The sequence below is a fragment of the Schistocerca piceifrons genome, chromosome 2 (genome assembly GCF_021461385.2).
Source record: "Schistocerca piceifrons isolate TAMUIC-IGC-003096 chromosome 2, iqSchPice1.1, whole genome shotgun sequence".
In the NCBI taxonomy this organism is placed as follows: Eukaryota; Metazoa; Arthropoda; class Insecta; order Orthoptera; family Acrididae; genus Schistocerca; species Schistocerca piceifrons.
Genome location: NC_060139.1, coordinates 737,593,515 through 737,617,030, shown reverse-complemented (window position 1 = coordinate 737,617,030; position 23,516 = coordinate 737,593,515). Strand labels below are relative to the sequence as shown.

General features: G+C 42.6%; 1 protein-coding gene across 1 annotated transcript in view; it reads left to right on the top strand.

The window, feature by feature from the left end:
* LOC124776649 (protein takeout-like) overlaps positions 1-23,516 on the top strand; it is a 118,870-nt gene that overhangs the window by 93,224 nt on the left and 2,130 nt on the right. The window contains exons 5-6 of the mRNA XM_047251736.1: positions 3,029-3,162; positions 13,223-13,372. Of these exons, the coding sequence (XP_047107692.1) occupies positions 3,029-3,162; positions 13,223-13,372 (284 nt within the window). The remainder of the gene's footprint in view (positions 1-3,028; positions 3,163-13,222; positions 13,373-23,516) is intronic.

Sequence of the window (23,516 nt, the reverse complement as noted above, 5' to 3'; positions counted from 1 at the left end):
AGAGTACATGTTACACCTCGCAGAAAATGTTGTGCTATTACGATATGGACCTACAAGGATCGATAATCTGGTATGTACGGGAATCTGCATATTTTTATATACTTTTCTGTTTCTGTATAAATAGGGCCACATTTTTGTTTAGATCCTCATTCTGATGGTTCCTATGTACTTTAGCGCTGGAGATGGTCACGCAGTGACATAAATCGATATGTAAAACAAGGGATTTCAATATTTACGACTGACGCTGCCATTTATCCGAAATATTTTGATATGCCAAGACTGTATGATTTCACCACACATTAGTATTTTTTATTTTGATAGTTGTCTGCTCAAGTCCTTTATCATTTGTAATACTGGTGCTCTAGTGGATCAAGCCTAACAAAACTTCTCCACTTCTTCTGCATTCGATCAAACTGTTACAGTGCCGGCAGTACACATAATTTTAGCTGATGGTAAATTTGATCAGATTATCAATTGAGGAAAATTTTAGTTGCACTCAGGAATCATTTTTCATCATTTACCCATCGCTTAGCCTTCAATCCCTCTGCTACAGCAACAGGACTCTCCGTGCTGGTAGTATTGTCAACGTAATCTTCATTGTTCCTGGCTACGCCTTCGCATTTGGATGCTGAATGCTACGTGTTTTCACACATGTCTGATCGCGTGCGCGATGTTTTCTATATGTTTGTGGACGAGATTAGCGCTCCGTGGAAGGATTGGTATTTTGGTGCGGAAGGGTGAGTGGGAGGGTTGGCACGTTGATGACTCAGAGGAAGAAAGGGAGGGAGAGAGAGAGAGAGAGAGAGAGAGAGAGAGAGAGTGGTGAATGTTTGAGGGGGGGAGGGAGAGGGAGAGGGAGAGGGAAAGAGAGAGAGAGAGAGACAGAGAGAGAGATATATACTATGAGCCTCGCTTTTCCTTATAATACGTTTTCAATTTCCTAGCTGAGCTGATGACTCCGGTGTGAGAAAATTACTCATCATCTTGTCTAAAAGCTCAAAGTAGTATGCACAGTCTCACTGACATTGCTGAGAAATCACTTACTCCTGTTACTTCTTCAGCAATTTCTGCACTGTTATAATAAGCTATATTTTCTTTACCAGTTGCAGATTTAGCTTGACATATGCAGGGTGTTCCATAAATATTGCGACAAACTTGGAGCAGTTGTCGTGAGCGTCTTGCGGAACAAATAAAGGACAGGAGGCTACAGAGGGTAGAAATTACATGCGCTGGCACCGGCCAGTGGGCAGCAAACGTGTCTTTGTTCGCTGAACGACCTTTGGCGGAACGTCTCGCAATGTTGCTTGTTATTCAGTGATCGCGACTGATTGCCACGATCACCATGGAGAAGATGGGGCTGGTTGATGTGTAGTCAGGCCTTGTCTCCTATGAATGCGACGCTCTGTTGCTGTGGTGAATGATGGTCTCGGGCACTTGTTCTTATCCTTAATTTTTCCAAAAGACGTCCTCTACATCTCCTGAATGACTGTCCAAACTTTTCTGTAACACTATGCATGTTAAAATCTTCCTTTCAGAATTAATTATCTTACACTGTAGTTCTCGTTCAATGGCTGTTGTATTAGTTTTCGATGCGTCTAAATAAATACAGTATGTATCATGTTGTCAACGTTCCATTGCATAGTCCACGCCTGATGAACTTCGATAAGTGTCTGTTGTAACACACCGTGGCATGTCACACCGTCAGTTTAAGGTTAGCGGAAGTCGCAGTTTGTATCACATTTGTTCCTAGTGTTCTTAAATCTTAAATATTATTGTCTTTTATGAGGCCCTAGGTGACAAACCAGCTACGCATTTGCCGAACCGTGTGTGCAGTACCGCCGAAAAAGATCATCCGGTTTGCATGTAGCGCGTTATCAACAATTGTTGACGTGGAGCACTGATTCGAGGCGTTTCCGGCTTACATTCCTGTGTCACAATCTATCTAGATTCTTATATACACGATATGGTCTGAACACTTAGGTCAACAAAAGAACAACAGACTAAATGTTTGTACGTACTGTGTAGTCACTCATTGTGATGTCTGTGACACAGTTCTCATAGAGCCTGCACTGTACAGAATATCGCACGCATACTTCTAGCTTCAGCTTCTCAGTTCCATGCCAGTAATGTACTCCTATCATAATTACCCATTTGCATTGTTGTTGTTGACTTTCTTCCTCATTCACTGTGAGACAAGCACGTGTAATTTTCTAGTTCTGTTAACCTATATCTGGGTTCTTTGGAAGACGTAAGCTGTTAACTTTATGAATATCTTGCTTCAGCTTTTCGGTTCCATGCCACTAATGTACTTCTCTCATAGTTACCCACTTGCCTTATTGTTGTTGACTTTACGCTTCATTTACTGTTTTCAAAACAAGTACGTGTAACATTTTTCTAGTTATACCATCTGTGCGTTCCTTGGAAGAGCTAAGCTGTTAACGTGACGAATGTAACGATTTTTCAGTTTCATACGATTGCCCATTTTACTTAATTCCAGCGATCTTTCTTGCTAACGTAAAAGGCTAGCTTTTTCAATTTCTCGTTTTATCCACCCTGAAACGCACTGAATGAGTTTTTATCTCAGATCCCAATAGTCCGAGTTATTGCATTTGTAAACCAGAATTTATACAGCACAATGGGAAAGTTGGCAAATTTAGGAATGGATAATTATTAAAACTTAAGTATGGAAGTGCCTCTACAAAGTGCTGTTGGAGGTTGTTTAAGAGGCAAGGGCTGGCCGCTGTGGCCGAGCGATTCTAGGCGCGTCAGTCAGGAACCGAGCGACCGCTACGATCGCAGGTTGCAATCCTCGTTCGGGCATGGTTAGTTAGGTTTAATTAGTTCTAAGTTCTAGGGACTGATGACCTCAGATGTTAAGTCGCATAGTGCTCAGAGCCATTTGAGCCATTTAAGATGCTGGGCAGAGGTGTGTTATAACTTATAAAATCACATTTTTCTTTTTCTCAGTAGGTTTCATTAGTGCACAGTAAGTATTTCCAGCGGTCTGAGAGCCCACTTGGTGTTGCAGGGTGCCGAGAAATCTGACGCGCTTCTACTTGGACATGTTCACGCCGGTGATCACCTTCGACGCGCAGTACGAGATCCACGGTCGCGTACTGGCGTTGCCCATCTCAGGCAGCGGGGACTGCAAGCTCGTTTTCAGTGAGTAGCAGACCACCAATTCAATCAGTGAGCACCCATTTCTTTCAAATGCTCGTGGGCGCGACTCTGGACGCTGTCAGCCACTGCACCTACTATCCGAGGTCACGCATATTCATAGCGGTACTGCGGGTACTGCTGCTGTCGTGTTCACATTCGATGTTCGGTTATACAATATTTAGTTCGCTCAATACTGATTGGCACTTCCCCTATAACTAATGCAAAGTAGCAGTTTAATATGAGTATCGATGTAAGCCATAAGATGGACTTAGTAATGTTCACCACCACCAGATGGTGTAGCTGCAACAGCACTTACTGGTGAACATCGATAAGACAACATGGAAACAGATAGGCATGGTCAACGGTGGAGTGACTGCTTCAGACATCCACAAGAGGTTATTAGCCATATGTGGGGAAACAGCGCCAAGTAAGCAGATCCTGTTTCGTTGGGTATCAGAATTCGTAGGCTTAAGGGAGTGTGCTGAAAAAAGCAAAAGTGCTGGGCGTCCAGCAGCTTCATGCGAACTAAACAATGCACAGTGTGTCAATGACTTGATGATGGAGCACAGACTAATCATGTTTGATGACCTAAGTTCATTACAGCGAACCCCACGCACAATCATCCATGAGGCAGATGAAGGTGTGTGCACAATGTGTGCCCCATCCCTCGCCACTGCGCAGAAAGAGAAGCGTGCGGAGATACGCTGACGGTTGATGCAAAAGAGAAGCGTGATAAAACCGCGATTGTTCTCTAAGTATATAAATGATTTGGCTGACACGGTGGAGAGCAATCTGCAGTTGTTTGCTGATGACGCCGTGGTGTACGGTAAGATGCCGAAGTTGAGTGACTGTAGGAACATGCAAGACGACTTAGACAAAATTTCCATTTGGTGTCACGAATGGCAGCTAGCCCTAAATATGAAAAAATTGCGGATGAGTAGGAAGATCAAACCTGTAATGTTCGGAAACAGTATTACTAGTACCCTGCTTGACATACTCAATCTTCTAAATATCTGGGCATAACGATGCAAAGGGGAAACTGGCATGTGAGAACTGTAACAGGGAATGTGAATGGTCGACTTCGGTTTATTGGGAGAATTTTAGGAAAGTGTCGTTCGCCTGTAAAGGATACCGCATGTAGGACGCCGGTGCAACCTGTTCTTCAGTATTGCTTGAGTGTTTGGGATTCGTACCAGGTCGGATTAAAGGAAGACATCGGAGCAATTCAGAGGCGTGCTGCTAGGTTTGTTACTGGTAGTTTCGAACAACACGTAAGTGTTACGGAGATGCTTGGGTAATTCAGCTGGGAATCCTTGCAGGGAAGGCGACGTCGCTTTCGAGGAACATTATTGAGTAAATTTAGAGAACTGGCAATTGAAGCTACCTGCCGAACGATTCTACTGCCGCCAACATACATTGCGGGTAAGGACCACGATGACAAGATACGAGAAATTAGTGCTCATGCGGAGGCAGACCAACAGTCTTTTTGCCTCACTCTATTTGCGAGCGGAACAGGAAAGGGAACGACACGTAGTTGTACAGAGTAACTTCCGCACACCCCGTACGGTGATTTGCGGAGTATCTGCGTAGGAATGAATGTAGAATAGTACAGAGCAGATCCAGCGGAGTTCTGTGAGCGTCTGGTCACTGTTGATGAGCCATGGTTCTTCCCTGAGGTTCCAGAAAATAAACGTCAGTGTATGTGGTAGAAACTTACTTGGAGTCCTTGTCCCAGGAAGTCGCAGCCGGGGCTATTAGTATAGAAACCAATGGCGACTGTGGTCTGGTCAGTAAGGGATACTGCTGGTGGATTGACTCCCTCCCAATATAACCCACAGCGTGGATCGATACTGCAGTTCACTGCACCATCGCCGCTTACGCATTCAAAAACGCCGCCTCGGAAAATGGGGCCTTGGTGCTCTGCTCCGACACGACAGTGATCGGCCACAAGTCAGCCGCGATAACTTGCCACCATGCAGAAACTAGGGTTTATTGCACTGCCACATCAACCATATTCGCCGTACCTGGTTACTAGCGACAGTGCCGTATTAGACGTAGTTGAAGAGGACATGCAGGGTAAGAAGTTTAACACCAATGACGAACTTCGTACAGATATTCGTCAGTGGGGACAGAATGCCCCAAAAGAATGATTTGCTAAGCGTTTACGGAAGCTGGCAGAACGATGGCAAAAGCGCAGAGACACTGGCGAGGAATACCTGTCACATAATCTGTATTCGTTTTTTCAGTAAATGGCCCCTGTGAACACACAAAATTTTAATGGCAATCAGTTTTGAACGTGTCAAGTAACACAGCGCTCTATGTCTTCGAAAGATAGTCATAATACACAGACAGGAAGATTACATGCTTTTAATGGATATCTTTTAAGTTAAGTGTTCTTCAGAGCAAGGGTACAATTTTAATATGCCAGACAGTTTTGCAGTAAAGTACACTAGCTGCAGTGTGAAAGAACCGAAGAATGATGTTACTTCGTTAATGAGTTATTCAGACTTTCTATCACTGTGATATAAACGGAGTGTTTGTGAATACTGAAGAATCTGTGTTACTAAAGGGCTACGTCGGTTTACGCTGCAAGATGCACTTATCCAGAGGCAGATTGTCTACCTAACGGCTTCCAAGCCAACAAAAATTTGAATTTCAATGTTTCAGTTACTTAATGACGAAATTTAAAACGCTTCCATTACCTGCTCAATAAGAGGTATGAACTCACCTCTAGCATTCACTCTATAGGCATGCTATTAAAGTTAGAAACTGTATGTATGTCTGGACGAAGCGTGATTCACACTGCGCTAATTGCACAGACCGCATTTATCCAGTATTTGAGATTGAGAGAATTTAGTGACTTCCCACAGACTTCACACATAATTTGAAACCTTTTCGAAACTTTTTCTCTCTGACACCTATCACAAAGGTAGAAAGTCTGTAGCTTACTATATTTTCGCTGTTCATGCAGGAAAACATCAGCATCAGGAACGGCGTTTTGATCTATTAATTCTTTACTACTAACTTTATTTGCGCCATATTCTGCAGACTGTATCCACATATACCTTTGAATGTAACTAAAAAATTATATCAGTGTACGAAACGTACACTTTCTGATCAAAAGTATCCGGACACCTGGCTGAAAAGGACTTAAAAGTTCGTGGAGCCCTCCATCGGTAACGCTGGAATTCAAAATGGTGTTGGCCCACCCTTAGCCTTGATGACAGCTTCCCCTCTCGCAGGCATACGTTCACCCAACAGCTGCTGTTAGGTTTCTTGGGGAGTGGCAGCCCATCCTTCACGGAGTGAAGTGAGGTATCCATGTCGGCTGGTGAGGCCTGGCACGAAGTCGACGTTCCAAAACATTCCAAAGGTGTTCTATAGGATTCAGGTCAGGACTCTGTGCAGGTCAGTCCATTACAGAGATGATGTCGTGCAACCACTCCGCTACACGTTGTGCGTTATGAACAGGTGCTCGATCGTGTTGAAATACGCAATCGCCATCACCGAATTGCTCTTCAAAAGTGGGAAGCAAGAAGGAGCTTATAACATCAACGTAGGCCTGTGCTGTGATACTGCCACGCAATACAACGAGGGGTGCAATCCTCTCCATGAAAAACACGACCACACTGCCTCCAAATTTTACTGTTGGCGCTACACCGCTGGCAGACGACGTTCACCGGGCATTCGCCATACCCACACTGTGTGCCGTGATTCGTCACTCCCCACAACGTTTTTCCACTGTTCAATCGTCCAATGTTTATGCTCCTTACTTACCGGCTTGATGTGTGGCTTATGAGCAGCCGCTCGACCATGAAAATCAAGTTTTCTCATCTCCAGATTGACTGGGGTAGTACGTGCAGTGGATCCTGATGCAGTTTGGAATTCCTGTGTGATGGTCTGGGTAGATGTCTGCCTACTACACATAGCGACCCTCTTCAACTGTCGGCGGTCTCTGTCAGTCAACAGACGAGGTCGGCCTGTACACCTTTGTGCCACACGTGTCCCTTCACGTTCCCACTTCACTATCACATCGGAAACAGTGGACCTAGAGATGTTTAGGAGTGTGGAAATCTCGCGTAGAGTCGTATGACGCAAGTGACACCCAATCACCTGAACACGTTCGAAGTCCGTGAGTTCCGCGGAGCGCCCCATTCTGCTCTCTCACGATGTCTAATGACTACTGAGATCGCTGATATGGAGTACCTGGCAATAGGTGGTGGCACACTGCACCTGCTTTTGGGGGTGTCCGGATACTTTTGATTACATACTGCAGTTCGGGAAATATGACGTTTCACACATGGGAGAATGATTCTACAATGATTCATTTGTGGCGGCTTACTAGTATTTACTGAAAAAGATCGAAAACAAAATAATAATTCTACTTGTTGGAATATCATAATCAAGTCAGTAATTGAGTCAGAGATACCTGGTGTCTTGGAGAATATGTCATGCAGAATGAACTAGTTTGGCGAGTCACTAGACTAGAAAGGTGCAGATGTGTCGTTGGCCATTAGCCTGGCATTCGAGAGCAATAAGGGGAACACCTGCCATATGAGAGCGGATCACCTTCCGATCGAATGTGCCGGACGTATGAGGGTCACGCATTATGTCAAGTGTCTACCATGTGGTCTTCAAATCTGGGTATTTCGCCCCCGTCAGAATTAGTTGCGTAGCAGCTACGTGCGATGGCAACAATTACCGTCAGCTGCCGTGTATTTTAACAGTGAACTGACAGGGCACAGTACTTGCCAAGTCGACACCACACACAAGAACTGGTGAATAACGTTAACATCCGAAACCACTTTCTCGGTAACGGAGACAGAAGCCTTCCCCCTTCGCGTCTTACCGAGCGAGGTGGCGCAGTGGTTAGACACTGGACTCGCATTCGGGAGGACGACGGTTCAATCCCGCGTCCGGCCATCCTGATTTAGGTTTTCCGTGATTTCCCTAAATCACTCCAGGCAAATGCCGGGATGGTTCCTCTGAAAGGGCACGGCCGACTTCCTTCCCCATCCTTCCCTAATCCGATGAGACCGATGACCACGCTGTCTGGTCTCCTTCCCCAAACCAACCAACCAACCTTCGCGTCTTAACAGGTGCTTTTAGTCGCTGCGTGTCACAAACACATCGACACTCATTAGCAAAGTTACCAAATCATTGTCAGTGGTTACTCGAAGTACGAAAAAGATCGATCGGACTAATGATTCTACTTACAAGCTGTTGCACGCTCGTGAAAAGATATGAGTACGCCGAAAACCACCATTCTACTTGACAACAGAGTATAAGTGCCCTTCTCGCCTACAAATGCGCTTGATAGGCCGTTTCAAATCCTTGCTGTTATGATATGGAATTGTTTTTGGCTGTTGTATGGCGTTCCTAAATCTCATGAGGGGTGCCTTGTACGCGGGTCTGAACTTCATTAGCGGCAACTATTTCTTTAAAACTTACACTAAACAGGTACATGTTTCTATGTTCTACTGTCCTTCAGTGTTGTAACCAGCATTGCACGTAGCCAGGGAGTGTGATGAGAGGTTCAGCACCACTTTCCAACCTCATCGATCGAGCAAACCAGTCACAATTTGCCCCATCTGTGCCAGATCATTGTGCTGCAAATTGATGGGCGAGTCTTGCAAAAATTTTCACCGTTCCTTTCTCGAAGCTGTTCATGTTTGGCACACGGCCTGCCACCAGCTCAGAGAAAGAGGCGCGTACACTTTCTGCAGGACCCGCTCCTCATTTTGCAGGACAATGCTCGGGCGCTTATGGCGCAAGTTGTGACTGATTTATTCGATCGGTTTAGCTGGAAAATGCTGTGCCACTTATCACACTCCACGTACTTAAGTCGTTGTGATTTGAACTTTATTGCTAAATTGAAGGAAGCCCTCCATAACATTCGCTTCAGAACTGTTACGGAAATTCATCGGGCAATAGACACCTCCAGCCGAACTGCCAACACAACTGGCGCTAATAAGGCTATCACGACATCTACATCGCTGGCAACGCGTTAGACAAATTACAGGTTACTTCTCAGAAAGATCGTAAAACTTTGAAACAGATATCTATTTGTATTAGTTGTAAATAAATAGTCACCACAATTAAAGCTGCAACCCTCGTAGATAAACTGCGCGGATGTACACATTGTCGGAAGGATGGGTTTGTCAGAGTTACTCACCTCTGCATTCCATCTCATTTCAGCCTCATAGCACGCCTCACCGTACATCACCTGCAATTTCACTACACTGCACTGGAGAAGGGAGTGCTAAATGATGTTCTACAAATTTCGAACACACTTGCGTATATTTTGGTACCTAAAGTACACAATTACACTTTATAGATTTCAGCAGACATTGTTCTACTAGTGGGCACGGCAAACTAAGGGCATAACATTATTGCAGTTACAAGCCCTGTATATTCCATGATACTTAACATTATCAAAATAGGACTGTGGCTAATTCAGTCCCAACGCTGGTTTTGACTCATCAGTCTTCTGACTGATTTGATGCGACCCCCACGATTTCCTCTCCTGTGTCAACCCTCCAATCTCAGCGCATCACTTGCAACCTGCATCCGCAATTATTTGATGGATGTATCCCGGTCTCTGTCTTTCCCTGCAGTTTTTATCCTTTACAGCTCGGTCTAGTGACATGGAGGCTATCCTCTGACGTCTTAATAGATTTCCTACCACCTTGTCCCTTTTCTTATCAGAGTTTCCCACTTTCTTTTTCCTCGTCTCTTTTCTTACCTTATCAATCGACTTAATCTTCAACATTTTTCTGTAGCACCACATCTCTAATCTTCGAGTCTTTTGTGTTCCGGTTTTCCAGTAGTCCATGTTTCACATGGAAACAATTCTGTGCTCCAAACGTTCATTCTCAGAAATTTCTTCATCAAATGAAGGGCTATGTTTAATACTAGTAGACTTCTCTTGGCCAGAAATGCCCTTTTTGCCAGTGGTAGTCTGCTTTTGATGTCCTCCTTGCTCTGTCCATCACTCGTTCTTTTGCTTCCTAGGTAGCAGAATTCCTTAACTTCATCTAATTAGTGATCATCAGTTCGGATGTTAAGGTTCTCGCTGTTCTCATTTCTGCTAAATCTCATTACTTTCGTCTTTCTTCGATTTATTCTCAATCCATATTCCGTGCTCATCAACAGTTCGTTCCAGTGAACAGTTCCTGTAATTCTTCTTCACTTTCGCTGAGGATACCAATTTCATCGTCAATTTCACACTGATTTTTAATCAGGCTGTTTAAACTTTCTTTTATTTGAGACAATATTTTTCGATATATAGATTGAACAGTAGGGGTGACAGACTGCATCCCTGTCTTACACTATTTTTAATCCGGGTACCCTGTTCTTGTTCTTCCAGTCTTACCGTTCCTTTTTGTTTCTTGTACATATTGCATATTACCCATCTTTCCCCATGCCTTACCCTATTTTTCTTAGACTTTCGAACACCTTCGACCATTCTACATTTTCCATCTCGACGTATCTTATAAACGTGTTTTGATTTTTCTTCAGTGTTGCTTCCATTATCAACCGGAATTCAATGGAATGTTACCCATTCCTTTTGTCTTATTTGGTCTTAATTCGTTCAAAGCTCTTTTAAATTCTGATTCTAAATCTGGATCCCATATCTTATCCCTGTCGACTCCTGTTTCTTCTTCTATTACGTTATCAGACAAATCCCCGACCCCTCAGAGGCCTTTGGTCTACTTTTTGCAGCTGTACTCTCTCCCCTCTGTATTTAACAGTTGATTTCCAGTTGCACACTTAATGTTCTCCTCCTTGCTTTTAAGTTCACCGAAGGTTGTTTTGACTTTCCTGTATACTGAGTCACCCTTTTGACAAACATTTCTTTTCGATGTCGTCACATTTATCATGCAGCCATTTCGCCTTAGCGTCTATACTTACTATTTATTTCATTACTAAGTGACTTGTATGTCTGTGTCCCTGAATTTCCCTGAACATTTTTGCACTTCCTTCTTTCGTCGATCTTTTGAAGTATTTCTCCTGTTACCCTTGGTTTCTGCGCAGTTAACTTCTTTGTCCTACATTTCTCTTTCCAAATTCTGTGATCGCCCTTTTCAGAGATGTTTACTCCTATCCAACTAAAGTACTTACTGATCTGTTCGTTATAACAGTATGCATGCCCTCAGAGGACTTCAAGTCTACCTCTTCATTCCTTAGCACTTCCGTACCCAGTGTGTTTACGGACCGATTCTGCGTGACTAGACTCAGAAACAGTGAGCTCGTATTGCGAAAATGTGCAAGAGGTCGCCTATTGTTGGCCCGGCAATATAAGACCATGCACATATATTGCCTGTCCAACCAATTCCTTTCTGTGCACTTGCTATAATTACAATGCAAGTTTTAGAAAGAAATAACACGAATATACAATACTGAAGCCACATTATCGCACTTTCGTTTAACAGCGAGGACACGATCTTTGTAAACTTCGGCAATCCATCCACAAGACCTTCACAGGAATTCTGTATGACCCAGACTGCTCTTGCGGAATCAGCTAGAAAGCTAAAAACGCTGCGATGGTACTCAGCCACACTAAACAATCCGGGCGCGTAATTTTAATTGTTTCGAGATAAGAACGACTGTAAGCAAGGGAACCGAAAAGCTTTGGATATTGCCAGTTAGGGGGTGTTTGCGTGGTTTGTTATGTCTGCGATCGGGCTTTTTACCTACGACTACTACAGGAACTTACTAACTGGTAATATGCATTCATTTTCTTTTTTTTATGGCCATTACGGGCTCCTGCACTTTCAACAATGCAAGAGGACATGCTACCACTCTGAAGTCAAGTTAGTGTGGCCTGAAAAAAAAATCCATGGCCATGAGGCTGTTTATGAGGCGCATACGAAAACAGTCGTATAGAACACAGCGAGTAATTGTGGTAGCTCGGGCGGTGACTGCTCAGGAACGAGAGGCACAATATTTTCATCACGCATTTCCTGCTCAACAGCTTCGTCTTTGGCAATCTACAAATCTAAACTTTTCCCTGTATTCTTAATATATAAAAATGTTTATTGTAAGCATTTACTTTTCCTAATTCCTTTTTAAATTTACAATTGTATAAAACCGTAACTTTGTTGAAGCACTAAGAAATCTAATTAGATTCATTTGAAGTACATGTACATTTAAATATTGTGAAAACGGTAACATGCCTTAGTCACGAAGTGGCAGAGTAAATGTGCCAATGATAAATGGCCGCAAATATATAAATAAACAGTTCCCGAACTGTTTCTGTGTCTGACGGTGTCTGTACCACAGCGTGTCACCACCGTCATCGGGGTTAAACAGGATGCCAGACGTTGCTAGGCAGGCGTCTCTAACGCAGTTGCTCATTACAACGTGTAGACATTCTGACAAACCGTATACTCTGTTAATACGCTAGATGGGAGACATGTTCACATCTGAATGAAAACAATTTTGATGACAATATCAGTGGATTGATCGGAAAAGAGATACTTTAATATGATCCATGATCGGCTCCTATCCCGATAAAATATTTTCTTCCGTTTAGGGAAGCCATTTCCTTCAATCCGTTGGTTTGTCGAACTTTGAATCGTTGATACCCTGTTACTCAGTGCCCTACTACTGGGCGTCACTTACTATTCGAACATCTGTCATAGCCGGCCGAAGTGGCCGTGCGGTTAAAGGCGCGGCAGTCTGGAACCGCAAGACCGCTACGGTCGCAGGTTCGAATCCTGCCTCGGGCATGGATATTTGTGATGTCCTTAGGTTAGTTAGGTTTAACTAGTTCGAAGTTCTAGGGGACTAATGACCTCAGCAGTTGAGTCCCATAGTGCTCAGAGCCATGTGTGAACATCTGTCATATTGCAGAATAGTTTCTGGGGGAGGCTAATAACGACTATTGCAAACTAAGAAAAAAGCCACTTACAAAGAACCCGTAATAAACGTTTGTGATCTGAGCACACAGTACTTGTCATCGCTTTGGATAATTATGAAGCAAGTAACAGACTAGTGTGGAGACTGTTTTCTCGTATAGCTGCGTCTGTTGTAAACTTGTGACTACTGTGTTTTGCAGACGAGGTGCGCACAATTGCTGACGTGCCAATAAGCCGCGTACAACGAGACGGCAAGGAGTACCTGCACGCCGACCCATTCAAGTGGATCATCCGGGCAGAGAGCGGGACGGTGCACTTCGACAACCTCTTCAATGGAGACGAGAAGCTCGGTATGTGCGTGTGAATATTGCCACCATGTGCACACGGCATGCCTTTCTCTAGGCGGCAGTAGTGAAATACTTCTTTCACAAGGAAAAGAGGAGACTCTGTGGTATAGACTAGTCGGCACATAGGCACGGAACACGCTACATTTCTATTCTGATGAACACTAGCTCGCGCACCAGCTTTTCTCAGGGAACTGATAAGAGATTGTGTGGTAGTCGAAAGAAAAGAATAAACTTTAAAGTACAAGGGGAAATTTTTTTTATTGAAAACATATTCGGTTAACAATACTTGGTAAAGTATAGGACCTGAAATTTTTTTATTGAGAACATATTATAACTATTTATAATAATTGTTTATAAACAACATTTTTCATTTTGTTTTCCGGGGTATATATGTACAAATTCTTCGAATTTCCTACTCAAGAACAAGCTACGTATAGCTGATCGTGAGAGAAGCAGGAGTCTTTGAGATTGATGCCGCAGTATTTTAAAGTTTGTCCTTGGGCTTTGTTAATTGTAAAACTGTAGGCTAATTCGACTGGAAATTGTAGTCTTTCAGATTGGAATAGCCGTTCAGTAGAGATCAGTGGTATTCTGGGGATAAACCGTGTGTGTCCTATGTACTTTTCAGTCATAAGTTCGGCTTCGATAATGTTATTCGATAGCTGTTTGAGGATCATCCTTGTTCCATTACATAGTTTTGGTGAGTTGAGATTTATAAGTAGTGTGATCGGAGATCCAGTTCTAAATCGAAAGCTGTGTAATGGCATTCCTGGTACTTGCAAAGAGTTTAGAAATTCTTAAGGGAAGTTCACGCTTTCTTCAACGTTTACCATCGTGTCGATCGATCTCTTTTCATCACGATTTTTTTTTAAATATTCAAGATGATATCGTCGAGACTATTATTTTTAGTTGCCAAAATTCCTCTTTCAGATAATCAGTCCGGATTGGTGTAGTTGCGAACAATGTTTGGATAAATTTGGTCAATGAGTTCGTTTATAACAGTTTTTTTCAGCAGGTTTAACTACTCACACTTTTTTTTATCAACAAATACACTAGATACACTTTATACACTTCTCGCACTTTTTTCGATTTATATTCAGTCACTATATTACTTTGACTACTCACACTTCACTTTTGGTTTTTATACACTCACTGTACTATTCCCCCCCCCCCCCCCCCTCCCATGAACCACGGACCTTGCCGTTGGTGGGGAGGCTTGCGTGCCTCAGCGATACAGATAGCCGTACCGTAGGTGCAACCCCAACGGAGGGGTATCTGTTGAAAGGCCAGACAAACGTGTGGTTCCTGAAGAGGGGCAGCAGCATTTTCAGTAGTTGCAGGGGCAACAGTCTGATTGACTGATCTGGCCTTGCAATACTGACCAAAACGGCCTTACTGTGCTGGTACTGCGAACGGTTGAAACCAAGGGGAAACTACAGCCGTAATTTTTCCCAAGGGGATGCAGTTTTACTGTATGGTTAATGATGATGGTGTCTTCTTGGGTAAAATATTCCGGAGGTAAAATAGTCTTCCATTCGGATCTCCGGGTGGGGACTACTCAAGAGGACGTCGTTGTCAGGAGAAAGAAACTGGTGTTCTACGGATCGGAGCGTGGAATGTCAGATGCCTTAATCGGGGAAGTAGGTTAGAAAATTTAAAAAGGGAAATGGATAGGTTAAAGTTAGATATAGTGGGAATTAGTGAAGTTCGGTGGCAGAAGGAAAAAGACTTCTGGTCAGGTGAATACGGGGTTATAAATACAAAGTCAAATGGGGGTAATGCAGGAGTAAGTTTAATAATGAATAAAAAAAATAGGAGTGCGAGTAAGCTACTACAAACAGCATAGTGAACGCATTATTGTGGCCAAGATAGACACGAAGCCCACGCCTACCACAGTAGTACAAGTTTATATGCCAACTAGCTCTACAGATGACGAAGAAATTGAAGAAATGTATGATGAAATAAAACAAATTATTCAGATAGTGAAGGGAGACGAAAATTTAATAGTCATGGGTGACTGGAATTTGGTAGTAGGAAAAGGGAGTGAAGGAAACGTAGTAGGTGAATATGTATTCGGGGTGAGAATGAAAGAGAAAGCCGCCTGGTAGAATTTTGCACAGAGCACAACTTAATCATAGCTAACACTTGATTCAAGAATCATAAAAGAAGGCTGGATACATGCAAGAAGCGTGGAGCTACTGACAGGTCTCAGATAGATTATATAATGGTAAGACAGAGATTTAGGAACCAGGTTTTAAATTGTAAGACATTTCCAGGGGCAGATGTGGACTCTGACCACAATATGTTAGTTATGAACTGTATATTAAAACTGAAGAAACTGCAAAAAGGTGGGAATTTAAGGAGATGGGACCTGGATAAACTGACTAAACCAGAGGTTGTACAGAGTTTCAGGGAGAGCATAAAGGAACAATTGACAGGAATTGGGGAAAGAAATACAGTAGAAGAAGAATGGGTAGCTTTGAGGGATGAAAAAGTGAAGGCAGCAGAGGATCAAATAGGTAAAAAGACGAGGGCTACTAGAAATCCTTGGGTAACAGAAGAAATATTGAATTTAATTGATAAAAGGAGAAAATATAAAAATGCAGTAAATGAAGCAGACAAATAGGAATACAAATGTCTCAAAAATGAGTTCGACAGGAAGTCCAAAATGGCTAAGCAGGGATGGGTAGAGGGCAAATGTAAAGATGTAGAGGCTTCTCTCACGAGGGGTAAGATAGATAATGCCTACAGGAAAAATAAAGAGACCTTTGGAAAGAAAAGAACGACTTGTATGAATATCAAGAGCTCAGATGGAAACCCAGTTCTTAGCAAAGAAGGGAAAGCAGAAAGGTGGAAGGAGTATATAGAAGGTCTATACAGGGGCGATGTACTTGAGGACAATATTATGGAAATGGAAGAGGATGTAGATGAAGATGAAATGGGAGATATGATACTGCGTGAAGAGTTTGACAGAGCACTGAAAAAACCTAAGTGAAAAAGGCCCCGGGAGTAGATAACGTTCCATTAGAACTACAGACAGCCTTGGGAGAGCCTGTCCTGACAAAACTCTACCATCCGGTGAACAAGATGTATGAGACAGGCGAAATACCCTCAGACTTCAAGAAGAATATAATAATTCCAATCACGAGGAAAGCAGGTGTTGACAGATGTGAAAATTACTGAACTATCAGTTTAATAAGTCACGGCTGCAAAATACTAACGCGAATTCTTTACAGACGAATGGAAAAACTAGTAGAAGCCGACCTCGGGGAAGATCAATTTGGATTCCGTAGAAATATTGGAACACGTGAGGCAATACTCACCCTACGATTTATCTTAGATGCTAGCTTAAGGAAAGGCAAAGCTACATATCTAGCATTTGTAGACTTAGAGAAAGCTTTTGACAATGTTGACTGGAACATTCTCTTTCAAATTCTGAAGGTGGCAGGGGTAAAATACAGGGAGCGAAAGGCTATTTACAATTTGTATAGAAACCAAATGGCAGTTATAAGAGTCGAGGGGCATGAAAGGGAAGCAGTGGTTTGGAAGGGAGTGAGACAGGTTTGTAGCCTCTCCCCGATGTTATTCAATCTTTATATTGACCAAGCAGTAAAGGAAACAAAAGAAAAATTTGGAGTAGGTATTAAAATCCATGGAGAAGAAATAAAAACTTTGAGGTTGGCCGATGACACTGTAATTCTATCATAGGCAGCAAAGGACATGGAAGAGAAGTTGAACGGAATGGATAGTGCCTTGAAAGGAGGATATAAGATGAACATCAACAAAAGGATAACGGAATGTAGTCGAATTAAGTCGAGTGATGCTGAGGGAATTAGATTAGGAAATGAGACACTTAAAGTAGTAAAGGAGTTTTGCTATTTGGGGAGCAAAATAACTGATGATGGTCGAAGTAGAGATGATATAAAATGTAGACTGGCAGTGGCAAGGAAAGCGTTTGTCAAGAAGAGAAATTTGTTAACACCGAGTATAGATTTAAGCGTCAGGAAGTCGTTTCTGAAAGTATTTGTATGGAGTGTAGCCATGTACGGAAGTGAAACATGGACGATAAATAGTTTAGACAAGAAGAAAATAGAAGCTTTCGAAATGTGATGCTACAGTAGAATGCTGAAGATTAGATGGCTAGATCACATAACTAATGAGGAAGTACTGAATAGGATTGGGGAGAAGAGAATTTTGTGGCACAACTTGACTAGAAGAAGGGATAGGTTGGTAGGACATGTTCTGAGGCAGCGTGGAGGGTAAAAATCGTAGAGGGAGACCAAGAGATGAATACGCCAAGCAGATTCAGAAGGATGAAGGTTGCAGTAGGTACTGGGAGATGAAGAAGTTTGGGCAGCGTAGAGTAGCATGGAGAGCTGCATCAAACCAGTCTCAGGACTGTAGACAACAACAACAACAACAATTATTTTTTCTCAATTCTTGATTTTTCAATTCGTTCATTTCGTTGTTCTTCGGTTTCTCTGCTTCTCACGCTGCTCATTCTCGTTCGTAGAACTCCAACATGCTTCACCCTCTTCGCCTGTTTCGTTTTTCCGCTGTTCTTTTTGTTTTCGCTGTTTTGTTTCAGAACTGGCAAGATCTCCTCATCCTTTACTTTTGGACATTTTCTAAAATATAAATCAAATCAACTTTTTATTAAGAAATACACTAAGGACACTGTACACACCTTTCACACTTTATTTTTTTATTACATTCAGTCACTGTATCAGACTACTCACACTTCTCTGTTTGTTTTTATTTACGCACTGCACTACCTTCATCACTGATAAGAAACTGACGTTCGAAACCACGACGGAACTTGCTTTATATATACCTGCTAATGGGTACCCCGCCAGTGGCGAATTCCAGAACATATCAAAAAGGCTTCGAGTGGTCCACAATGTCCCAGAACATTTGCATTTGACGACATTCGTGAGTATTCTGAAATGTACCACAATGTTCTCGGGTGATCCAGGACGTTCCCGAGTACTCTGGAATCTTCCCAAATGTTCCAGACTATGAACGAAAATTCAAGAACATTCCGGATCGTTGCGGAATATTCTGGAATGATGTGAAATGCTTCGAATACTCTTGAATGTTCTGGAATGTTCTAGAAATTACTAAAGGACGAAATTTCGCAGCCCCTACGTCTTCAGAAGCACGACCTTCAGGTACAAACGGGAAACTTTTCTCAACACGAGATTTATTTGGCCATTAAATTACTTGTTTTGTTGCCTTACTGTATTTTGTGTTTTAAGTGAAATCAAATGCTTTTAGGGAAATCTTTTGGAACTTTTAAGGTATCAGTTTCCGATGTTTATATGCAAAATGAAGAGCCGAGTGAAAACTTTTACCAAATTTCGGATTTGAACCCGGGTCTCGTGATCGCTACGCAGATGCGCTAACCATTATGCCAACCTGGGACAGCGGCTTTGCACAACTGCATAGGCTGCTACAGTCCAAAATCCCGTTCACGCCTCATCCCACATGGTATTTCCCCAGAAATCCAACAGCGTTGCTGAGGCCTGCATCTGTAATGGAATAGCTACTTAGCATCGAACACAACTGGTAATCATACCTGAAACACAGTTTCAGACCCTCTGGAACGCTTTTTGAGTTTAGGGAAAATACCAGGTGGTGTGAGTTGTGAATAGGAATTTGGGTTAAATAGTAGAGGCGTGTTAAGGTAGTTCACACTGTGACGCAGAGCCACGGTGCCCTATTGGCGTAGTCGTCAGCGCATCTCCCTTGTGAGTAGGAAACCTGGGTCCGAATCTCCACCTTGGTACAAATTTTCAATCGTCCCTTCAGTCTGCACATATACATCACAGGTGTTTGAGGCTTAGAAAAGTCTCAGGAATCATATATTTTCGTTCATATCCATTTTCTTGTGCTTTTCCTGTCAAATTTACAACCCAATTTCATGTCACCTTCTTTACTTCCGGATTCACAGCTGGCTGGAATATGTTAAGAATTACCTTTGATGCAAAGTCAGCATGCTTTTTAAGAATTACATTTTGTTAAAACAATTATGTCATTAAAATTGCCACACCATAAGTGGTAGCAAATAACGAAATTTTACTTATTTTGCGAATACAGTATGAGAAGAAGAATAAATTATTCAATTTGAAGGTGATTTAGGAGTGATTATACAGGGTGCACACTTTACTAGACAGAGCTGCTACCTCTGACAGCAGCAATAGTCTAAGCCATCAGGACTTAAACTCTCAGTTAGCCGCGCTGACTATTATTATAGCCCGTGAGAACACTTATGACTATTTTCCCGTTCTAGATAGACGCCGGCCGCGGTGGTCTCGCGGTTCTAGGCGCGCAGTCCGGAACCGCGCGACTGCTGCGGTCGCAGGTTCGAATCCTGCCTCGGGCATGGATGTGTGTGATGTCCTTAGGTTAGTTAGGTTTAATTAGTTCTAAGTTCTAGGGGACTGATGACCTCAGCTGTTAAGTCCCATAGTGCTCAGAGCCATTTGAACCATTTTTTCTAGATAGACACAGGCTGTCTCACCTACTGGCTTCCTGCAGAGGGTCAGGTTGAAGCTAGTGTAGATTCGGCCCTCAGTGAGTTAAGGCAAAAATTTAAATTCGTTTTCTAAATTGGATTAGTCACGCAGTGCACGCGTCTAATCTTGTCCCTTTTTAGAGCGCGCCTGACGGAAGCTTTAGCCGAACTAAGGTTGGATGACAAATACGAGTACGTCATTACACATTGCCACAAGGCTACGGTAGAGCTTGTCACTTGGAGTGTCTGGCGAGTAGAAGCGTGTCTGTGTCTCTGCAACCTATGACCAGATATTTCACTGGGTCAGACACCTGGGGAACGTGCTGGCCAGCTGAAGTGCCTAACATGTGTTGTATAAAGGTAGGCCAGGCCAGCGTGGGGAATTTGCGGTCCTGCGTTAGAAATGTTTAGACTCTGTTTCCAAATTCCAGCTATGCGAACTCGACGCGATTACGTTGTGTATCCAACGACTGTGTGCCTCTCCTGTACCCAGCGATGTCGCTGGGTGCACCACCGTCCAAGCACCTGACTCTGCTGTCACGTCGACCAAACCCGCAGCTATGACGTCTAGTGTCTAAACGGGCCAATCGCAATGTACAAATACACTTTAATTTTTGACATAAGCTTACAGCAACGGCGGAATATCTAATAATTTCGTACAAACGTCGATCTGTTTATACTTAGTTACTGATATACCGAGTGAGGTAGCTCATTGGTTAAGGAAACCGAGCTAGGTCGCGCAGTGGTTGGCACACTCACTTGCATTGTGGAGGACGACAGTGCAAATCCGCGTTCAGCCATAAAGATTTAGGTTTTCTGCGATTTCTATAAATCGCTTAAGGCAAATAGTACGATGGTTCCTTTGGAAGAGAAGACCTGATTTCCTTCTCCAACCTTGCCTAATTTCAGCTTGTGCTCCGTCTCTGATGATCCCGTTGTCGACGGGCCATTAAGGAGTAGCGTGACTCTGGGTGGTTGTCCCTGGTTTCTTACGACGAATAATGCAAACTTTGTTTTGAAAAGGAAAAGAAAGAAAAAAGACCAAAACAAAACACGATCGATTCCCTCCTCCATCGATGTATGTGACCTGGTTGTCGACAAGACATTAGGCCGCAACTTGCATCCTTCGTTTACACACACACACACATGTTTGGCTGGCTGCTCCGTGACATAACGTAACCACTCACTAAATTACTTCGTTTTTGTTTACGTCTCTTCTCGGAGGCGTCTATCCACGAGTTGCTGGTTCCAGTGTTTGACTCAGGTGCATTGAGAATCTTTTCTTTATCGCTTTTATTCCAGAATACTTTTGGTGGATTACTAAAAAGAAATACTTTGTATCTCATATGGCATACCCACCGTCCTTGGGCTTCTTGTTTCGAAATTATTTCCTTCTTCAGAAATCTAAAATAGAAATATAACAGACAAATTCGTGTAAAAATACATTATAAACCTTTTTATATAATAATAACCAAACAACATTAAACAAAAGTAAAGCCGCGCGGGATTAGCCGAGCGATCTAGGCGCCGCAGTCATGGACTGTGTGGCTGGTCCCGGCGGAGGTCCGAGTCCTCCCTCGGGCATGGGTGTGTGTGTTTGTCCTTAGAATAATTTAGGTTAAGTAGTGAGTAAGCTTAGGGACTGATGACCTTAGCAGTTAAGTCCCATAAGATTTCACACTCATTTGAACATTTTGAACAAAAGTGGAAACAGTCCATTCCTAGTTACCAACGAGCAAAGATAGCACTAGTTGTATGCGTAACATGAGATGTCAGACTACTAAGCGGGTTCCCTAAAACCGGGATAGGAAGACAAAATTACCACTACGTATCAGCAGGATAAATATAGTGGTCCTGTGTCTTATATATAGTACTATGATAGTAAATTGCATAAAATCACAAAATGAAATGTGATACATCAGTGTGCTTGGGAATAAAGTGTATTTTAGCACACTGATGTATCACTTTTCGTTTTGTCATTTTATGTAATTTATTGTCATAGTATATATGACACAGCGCCAATATGTTTATCCTGCTGCCACATAGTGGCCATTTTGTCTTCCTATCCCGGTCTCATGGGAAATCGCTTAGTAGTCTGACATCTCATGTTACGAACACATCTGGTAAAGCTCTCGTTCTTGTGCTACCTTTGCACTTGGGTAGGTAGGAATGGATTGTTTGCACTTTTGTTGAATGTTGTTTAGTTATTACTGTCTAAAAGGTAATGTATTTTTGTATAACAGTGTGTTTGTTGTATTTTTATTATACACATATGAGGATGGAAAAAATTCCGAAACACATCACTATGTGGTCACTGAAGTAATTCTTTACCTGCTCTATGACTTTTTATACGACCTAGAGAGCTTAACGATAGATCTACGCATTCTTACTAGAACCCATGGCAGCTGCTGTGTCAGGTTAGTAATTTCTTTGTTTTATTATTTTTTTGTGCCGGCTGCGCGCAATAGGGGTAGACTTCCGTAGCGGCTCAAGACCCACAAACACTGGGGGCGTGTCAAGAAAGGAAACAAAAGAGGAGCAATAAAGGAGAAAACAAAGAAAGGAAAGATGGGAGGCGAAGCGCTCGCTTAAGTCTAGTTTACACGACGACGTTCGGTTGCGCCACAAATGGTTTCATATATGACAGTAGACATAGCGGAACAAGGATACACTTCAGTTTCGTCGATTTGTGGGTGCCGGAGTCTTGTATGAAAGTTTTGGCAGCTGCATGTCGCACGAATTGTGATGGAGTTAAAGCTTGTTGCGTGGCATTGTGGCATAAGAAAAAAATAAGAAACGTGTTTCGATTCGTGACTGGATGAAGAAATGATTTCAACTCAGTTGTTCAGCAGCCTTGTTGAAATAATTTGTAATGGATGACCCAAGAAGTTCTTTTAATTATCTTAGAATGTCACCAGAAGTGTTCACGTTTCTTCTAAATAGAGTTAATTACGCGATAAGGAAAAAATACTGTAATGGATGAGGCACTGTCGCCAGAACTCAAATTACGCATCACAATCCGTGCATTACAATGGAGAACACTCGTCATGCTGAAAGATGCGGTTTTAGTTTGTGATGACAGTTTTTCATTAACACCAATGATTATTAACATTAACGGTAAGAATTTTTAACATTAACAGCAATTATTATTCGAAGCAGGCCACGTTAAGAAGAGAATGGTTTGCAAACTACTGTCTTGAAGGTAGATATGTACAGTGACAATATTTCAGAATTCAAACATTTGTGAATGGGGAGCACTGCTGCGACGTTTTAAATAGATGAATGTTGAATAAAGAATGCAGCTTCTTGATTTGTGTATCCTTCCCTTCTGTCAACAATACTCCTTAAAAAATAGTCGGCCAACTAGAACGATCGGATTTTAGTCTTGTAGACGAGAGCATTTCCACAGCTAGAATCTTACTTGCTTGTATTTTTCTCAATTCAGTAGTACATGTGCTCCTAATTCAATAAAATTTTGCCCTGCAGGTCAGATATTGTAAACCATGTATGTTCTGATCGCACATGAAGGTCCCAGGAGCAGCAATATGTTGCTTATTTTTGTAATCACCATCTCTGAAATCCCACAAACACCTGTGCAAAGCATAGATATCCAAAAAGCGATTGTTCTCC